This window comes from Micropterus salmoides, unplaced genomic scaffold (genome assembly GCF_014851395.1).
Source record: "Micropterus salmoides isolate LMB-PRFRI ecotype aquatic unplaced genomic scaffold, ASM1485139v1 Ms_hic_scaffold_3047, whole genome shotgun sequence".
Classification (NCBI taxonomy): domain Eukaryota; kingdom Metazoa; phylum Chordata; class Actinopteri; order Centrarchiformes; family Centrarchidae; genus Micropterus; species Micropterus salmoides.
In genome coordinates, this window is record NW_024042315.1 from 1 (window position 1) to 8129 (window position 8129).

Below are 8129 nucleotides of genomic sequence, written 5' to 3' on the forward strand. Positions count from 1 at the left end.
TAAATAATGCCTGTGCAGGCATTTTCTCCTGCCACACCTCACTGTCAGCTAGGTTAAGGTTTTTGGGAGAGAATTCTTTTTTTAAGTCTGTTTTTTCGTATTTTAGTTGAAAAACAGTAAGCACTGTGTATAAGTTATATAAAATATTACAAAAACAGGACAGAATTTACAATACACATACATATAAATATATATTAAAAAAAAATTTGACCTGTTTTTCCAGTTTAAAGTGTTGCATAACGTCTTTGATCAACATAGTGTAAGTTAGCTATGAGGACAGTCTCTCCCAGTGCCCCAAATTACAGCCAACTGTGGTTCTACCATGTGTCCCACGATATCAGACGTTTTCAATATAGAGTTGCAAACATTTGAACATATTGGACAAAGCTAGTGAAAAATCTGACCTAAACCGTCCTGTCATCTCTAATGCCATTCTGTGTCAAGAATACATAAGATTACCAGTGCACATGACTGAACCACGCCTTTTTATTAATCTTGGGATGCAATAATATGGTGATGAAACCAGATCCAGACTTGCAATGACATTTGAACGTGTGCCTGTATAACACTTAATCCAAATGGGTGTGTTAGGAAAAGAACTGTAACTTCTGTACTGTTAATTTTCACAGTGTGAATTTAAGTGTGCGTGCGTGCATGTGTGTGCGTGTGCGTGTGCGTGTGCGTGCGTGTACGTGTGTGTGTGTGTGTGTGTGTATTGTACCTCTGACATCTGTTTGGCTGTGTTGCCCCTGGCCCCCAGCAACACCATAGCCAGGGCAGAAGAGATGCTAAAAGGGGAGAAGAAGACATTTGCAGTCTTGTCGTCATCACTCAGCTTTTTGAACAAAGCCAGAGAGAAGGTGGTGTTGGCCTTGGATAGAGGAGTTGATGTCGTCATTTTCTCTAATACAAAGAAAGGATAGAAGAGCATTTTTCTTTACAAACTGTAGTATTATATGCTTTCATCTGATAAGTAGCACTCTCCTGTTTAGACAATTGTGTTGTCCTGATTATTTGACATCATAACAAAAGCTTTAAAAAAAGTTTCATTTGATAGGAATCCATCTCTTTTCTTCAGCCACAGCCACATTTTACAACTTAGCAGTGTCCTCCAACAATGCTATCCCTTCCCCAGTGTGTAAGTCCCCATTTTTTTCTACTCGGTCATAAGTCTAAATCTTCTTAAACCAAAGTTAAATGTCACCCGGTACTTGGTAAAACTCAATAAAATCACAGAGATATTGCTCATCACTACTCAATCACTGTTGTCTTTGGAAACTAGCTGAAAAGGGCACAAATCAAGCAGTGTTAGTTGCGCAAAGCCTGACTGGAGCCGGTTATTTCTTGCTGTCACTCTTATCATGAAAATCATGTGACAATTGGCACGTTCTATACTTACTCACAGAAAACTTCCTCAAGTCAGCAAGATATCCAGAACGATTCACTTAAAGGAAGCTTGAGCTTTGCCGTGGCTCGAGAAAGTATCTAGAAATCACACCCATCAGTGAATGCCACGCCCGCCCATATTATGCTTTGGGTAAATGTCTTGTGCCAGTGGGTGTGATTTGTCTGCTAACAGCTGCTATTAGACACCCCAGATAAGAATGAATAGAATAAACTGATACTGATGTATACAAATGGGATTTTCTCATTCATGAAGGCACTGTGAGTCCCAGAAATAAATCAACTGATTAAAACCAGTTTAAGATCAGTTTTATATAACACATCTTAAAAACAATAGTTTAAACAGAGCCTAGTATTTGTATCTGTTGTCAGTGCAGATGCTGATGTTGTGGCATAACAGAATAGAGTTCAAAAGCATCTATTTGTCTGGAAAGGTCAAGTGAATTTGAGATGCTCTTGAGCATTTGTAATTTTTAAAAGTTAAGCAGCTTGTGCAAACTGCTGTGTCAAACTGGGCTTCTCAAAGTTAGGACTGGAAAACTTTGCAACAAATACCTTTGCAAGTGTAATCATTGTCATGCAAGGAATCCGACGTACACACATATTTGTATGTGCATTGGTTTCATTGCGCTGCTCCAGGGATCATCAGTGGCATGCTACTTCACATAACAGCAGTTATTTAGCACTATATAGGCCTGTATTCACATAATTTATCTACAGGGTAAATAAAGTAGTTTTAGTAGCGTTTGCATGTGCTGACCAGATGGGATGCTCTGACAAATTATAACTATTTTTTGCTGCGGAATTGTATTACAGTTCAGTCCAATATTATATGTGTTACAGCGCCCTCATGTGGATATCTTAAAGCACTGCAGCGGTCGTGGTTTGAATTCAAGCGAGCTAACATGAAGAGGACAGGAGAGGAGATACTGCAGTGGATAAACAGCAACATGACAACCAGACATCGGGCTGTATATCAGACTTATTTTTGAAGGGAAAGATACGGGACTTCTACGGTAAGCTTAAGTCCTTGTCATCATGCGTAATCTTAGCTTTGTCAACATAGGCTGCCCGTCCTAGCTTACCAGCTAAGGCGAAGGTAATGTTATAGCCTTGGACGTTATGCCAGGGTCTTTCAGGGAATGGAAGACACGCCAAACGCCGTGTAGAAATTAATCGGTTAAGCCTTGCCTTGTTTATTATTGGCCAAATAAGTTATCAGAAAGACAATAAAAGTATACCGTTGACGAACTGTATAACTGGAACCCAATTCGGCATCAATCTTATATTATAAGAATCTCTTATTTCAATAACATGTTAGTTAGCCTGGTTTGTTTGGACTGTTGTGAATAGTAACGGTAAGCAACTGTAACGTCAACTGACTTAGCTAGTTAAGCTAACGTTAGCTGAAACTATTGCAGTCAACTTATGATTAAAAACTGCGTTGCCTGGTGGTTGCTTCCTATAACAGTATTTGCTGTATTAGGCCTACCTGTTTTACTTTAATGTCAATTCTAGTTACCAGCCCTGAATCAATAAGCACAGCAACGTTACTCTAGCTAGCTAACTAAACACATTGGCACATTTTGTTAATGGAGTTCATACTGTTTGGTAAAATGACGGCATCTAACGTATCGCAGTTAGGTTAGCGCGCTAGCTACATCACAAGCCACTTAACTTGATGTCAAAATGTGACTTAAAAAGTATGAAGCACAATATTAGGCAGCGAGCGTTTCGTTGCCATGTTGGGGGTAACGTTGGTTCGTCCCAGCTGTTTCGTCATGTTTATTAAGCACCAAAATAGCTGCACGAGTCATGAGTGAGCAATAAACAAGATCTGTCATTTGTTAGCTCCTTATGTTTATCTTTTACACAGTTCGTACTTCTGTGTTGTTGTTGATGTGTCATCTGGCCTTACATATTTCTATGCGCCCTATAAAATGTGTATTACTAGCCTGTTAAGGGTTATAAACTCTAGTCCCACCGAAGCACGTTGCTGGCTTCTCTAAGCTCCGCAGATGCTGAACTAATGTGAACATGTTTGACAGGTAGCTGCCAGTCTCTCAGTCTGAACATTAATTGATTTCAGACCGCGCTCTTCCATGAAAACCAACATGCAGTTTCCTCTTCCTTTGTCTCAAATTAAAGCATCATGGCTCATTCATTTCTTTTGCAGCTCAGATTTCAGTTAGAACAGGAAAAGCTAATCAGTTGACAAGATGATCTGACACGCTAATTTTGTACAGATCTTAACATGCTTTTCCCATTATGAACTTTACACATAATGCAGAAATTCATAAATGATGAATGACATGTAGCTCACTCTTGTCAATAATTCATTTGCCCTTGCAGTCTGGTACCCTTATTTCAGGATTATGTTCGCTGACAGATTTTGCTCCATTGCAGTAAATTCAATGGGATTCTTACGATCCCATTTTTGCAGTCTGTATTTAGGACGCTTGTAGTTAGTTTTGATCATAAGTACAATGTACATACCAAATGATTCTTGTCTTTTTTACTCAGAGTCTTCTTCAGCCCTTCGGCGTGAACGTTACTGCTTCACTTCATCATCACACAGTACCACTCCGCCACAAGGTCAGTGTCGGTGCGAAGAAGCTTTGTTGGCTACTGCGGTGGCAAGGGCAGGAGCACACAGCTCAGGAAGATGGCATCACCCTTTGTGCCCGTCCCTGTGCCTTTGGACAGAGCCTGGTCAGGGGGTAGCAGCAACCTCAGCCGGCCACAGCGAGCTTCATCACTGGGCAGCGTCTCCAGCAGCTCATCCTCTTCCTGTATCGCTAGGGCGGCCGGGGAAGACCAGGCATTAGGCTCCCAACGACAATCCCGCTGCATGGACAGAGGCAACCGGAGCAGGACACCACCACTCCACCAGAGCACTGTGACACGGGCCAGGGTGAACGGGACTCTAGAGCCCTCCATAGAGTACTCCAGCTGTCCTCGCTCCATATCGGGTCCTGCTGGCAGCCAGCAAGATGAGGAGAGGCCTATTACCCCCACTTTGCTAGGGTATGAGGTCATGGAAGAGAGGGCCAAGTTCACGGTATGAAACCAGAAAATTGGATTATATATCATCCCGTCGGCCTTTTGGAACTTATCGTATCTGTGGCACAACTGTCTTGTGATGTGATTCTAGGTTGTAAGCATCATGTTTAGTCATCACACATGTTAAGTTGGTAGAGGACAATCTCTCACAAGTCCTGTACTTCTGCAGTAAACAGGGCTTTACAGTGTGTGTGTTGTCTTATCTCTGCTGCAGGTATTCAAGGTCCTGGTGAGGAAGACTCCAGATGAGAGCTGGGTTGTTTTTAGAAGGTACACAGACTTCTCCAGACTCAACGACAAGGTGTGTGTGGGCATGTTTGTGAGGAAGGTATTCGCAGTCCCAAATTTAGGACTAATTGAAGCTTTATTTTGTGATCATCTGCCCTTGTTAATCAATGCATTGCTTTCAGCATGGTTGCTTTTTGTTTTTGAGTGAACTGTGGAAGCGATTAGATCTACACAAAGAAGCCTTCTGTTCCTGAATATCCAACAGGCCCAAGCCAACTAGGGGAACAGGTCTCCCGGGGTTTCAGGAAGGACAGTCTAATCACAGAGTACAGAAGGGAAAAATATTAAGCCGTGTGACACTGTATGAGGACAAACAACCTAGAGCAACAAATGATGATGGTTAGAAAGCTGCAACAAATGATATCTGGAGGCCGACAAAATACTGATAAAACCTTTTACTGCAATGCACAATTGACTAAATCAGACACAGTAACCCCAGGCAAGAAGAATAGAGACACAGGTTATGGGAACACCCTACATTCAACAAGGAGAGAGAGGACAGAGAAGGGGTGTGGACATCCTTTTCTCCATTCCTGTGGTTTTTTCCACAGAGGCAGCAGTAATCTTCACACTGTACTGGATGGTCTTTTGCCATGCACGTACTGTAATTGTAAAGACCTCATTGGTCATATATTTAACAGTCGGGAAATGTTTCAACACCAAGTGCATTTGTAATCAGTTTGGCACAAAAGTACAAACATTTGATGATATTCATATATGTAACATCAAGAAGTATTGCAAAAAGCAGTGAAGTTACAGTTGTTTAAGAGGGCTTGCCTGCTGCGTGTGAACCTCACACACAAGCCAAAGGCTGAGCAAGCGCCTGTCATTAACTAAAACGGCAGCAGAGAAACCTAGCATGGTCAATACATGATCCGGTTTTAAATACGCAGCACTTCCCCACACTGTGTGGCTGGCACCAAACATTTTTTGTGTAGTAGTGTGGAGCATTGCCCTATTCCAAGTTTATGCACATAGCTGTAGCTCAAGCTACCGACTGTCAAAACAAGGAGGTGTGCATACGTGCACACACCATTCCACCTCCTGCTGAGCAAACTGACATCAGGGCCTGTTATCACTACAGTATTTCCCGAAGATGACAACATGTAGTCAAAAATTCTTTTTTGAAGATTTAGTAAATTGCCAAGCAGTTCTTTAATGTTTACACCCGGAGTGAAGGCTGGCGATAGGCATGATTAACTCAGCAGGCTCCAGTAAAGGCAGTCAGCACAGGACAATGAACAGTAGACTCAAGGGAGGCAAGGCAAACAACAGTTAAGTAAGTTTGTGCAGTAAAAGCATTTGGCAATGTTTTGTAATTCCTCTTGAAATGCACGCAACAATGATTTAAAAGTGACTACCGACAGTACAGAGGAAGTGGACAGTCCTAGTTCTTGATAAAGAGCAGCAACTGGTTTTGGATTGAGTTAATTTATGATGGTATAGTGACAAGTTTTCATTTCAGAAAAATGGATCCTAATGTCTATAAAAAATATCTCAGTGTTCTCCAGAGGAGAACACAACTACACAACTCTTTTATTCACATTTTGGTGTAATGATGCAATCCCCCCCTGCTGTGTTAGACACTGAAACATTGTATTATGTACATTATTTGCTGTTGAGTTCTGTGTACACAGCAGCATGGAGTTCAGGGTTAAATGGTTTAAGGCGTGTGTTACTTTTACATATAAATGAATGGCCGTTACATTCAAGCCGTTGATAAACGCGTTCAAACTGTGCTGATCGCTGCCAGAAAAATCTCTCTGTATTCATTTTTTAAATCTAGTGTCTGTGGCGACATTCTCACCCTGGCACACCAGTATTGATACGTTGCCAGAGGTGAAGGGGGGAGCGACCGTAGCCACAGCAGCAAGTCAGTATGGTAATATCTGCAAGCTGATATTATTGGCTGCTAATAGCTTTAGTTTTGTCAGGGTTTTTTTTTTACAGATTATAGGCATTTGTGTATATGTCCACTTGTAATTTAAAAAAATTAAGTACAGAAATAATAAAGACATGTTTGAGTTAATAGAAATATTTTTTCAAATGCAAATGTGCTGCTTTGTGGTTACAACTGATAAATAGCTCATTTAAAGGGATCCCTATCAAAATATTTATTTATGTAGAAAATGTATAAAAGGCCAATTTATTATTGTCGGACAAATGTTTCTTAAACATTCAAATATTGATATCGGTATTGGTAGCAAAGGTGCATGACTCCAGCTTTACTTGACAGCATTATGGCACCGGCACAGTGTGGTTTGTCACAACACTATGAACATATGCAGACAGAAGAAATTCAGCTTGTGATAAGTGATAAAAGGAGACTGTCTTCCCCCATGTTTCCTGTTAACATAATTCTGAAGCGCATTTTCACACAATAGAACTTTTTTTTACAAATCTGTGCTAGTCTGTAATTTGAAATATATGATCATATTTTTAATGCTGTAATAAATTATATATAATATATTCATTATTTATTTGATAAGAGCATGTAATGCAGAAGTAGAGTGTGAGTGTTTCAGGGAGCAGCAGCATGTACTATCTTTCTTATATCACTAAGTTTGCCACTTTTGTCTCTGCGTTATGTCCATGCATGACAATAACCTCGTTATTGTAACTGCTGTAAACGTACGGATAGATCATGTGATACTCATCCCTGGCTCTGTCTGTATTTGCGTGTTCTAGCTGAAGGAGATGTTCCCAGGCTTCCGCCTCTCACTACCTCCCAAGCGGTGGTTCAAAGACAACTATGACAGCGACTTCCTGGAAGACAGACAGTTGGGATTACAGGCCTTTTTGCAAAACCTGGTTGCACACAAGGACATTTCCAACTGGTACGTGACAGTTTTTAATTTTTAAAAGGAGTTATTTAGCCTTTTGTGTGAACTGTGTGCTTTGTAAAGTAGTCACCTGATCATTGATAATTCCTGCTGTAAATTATGAAGCATTCAAAGTTAGATGTCACAACTATCACCAAAAATTTTGCATAAAGCAGTGACCTCAGAGCTAATGGTCAACGATACGGGTTTTTCAATGGCCGATAGCAGATATATAGTGCTGATATGAAAACAAAGAAAAGTCATGTTTAATTCAATTATTATTAATGAAATAGAAAAATACATTGTGTTCTGATGTAGATTTCACAACGTGACTGGTGTTTAAGGGACAGCGGGGTAGTTTGTCACTCCACTGCATTATTTTCTACTGGATAACAATATATATTTAATGCTAGCCAGTAATGGTTTTAGATTAGGTCTGCTGTCATTTAGGAAGGGAGAAACAAGGTAACATTTAGAATAGACGATGGTGACTGAAGACATTTAGGGCTTGAAACTAACTTTTTCACCAACTTCTCAAAACCCAAAAGGGAG

The 8129-nt window shown here is 40.5% G+C and overlaps 1 protein-coding gene across 1 annotated transcript; it reads left to right on the forward strand.

The window, feature by feature from the left end:
* The first annotated feature begins 2262 nt into the window (after positions 1-2262).
* On the forward strand, positions 2263-8103 carry LOC119883958 (sorting nexin-16-like). Its single transcript, XM_038694446.1, has 4 exons — positions 2263-2420; positions 3928-4465; positions 4682-4768; positions 7444-8103. Exons 2-4 carry the CDS (start codon positions 4070-4072, stop codon positions 7615-7617), a joined length of 657 nt encoding a protein of 218 aa, XP_038550374.1. The 5' UTR covers positions 2263-2420; positions 3928-4069; the 3' UTR covers positions 7618-8103.
* Positions 8104-8129: the final 26 nt, after the last annotated feature.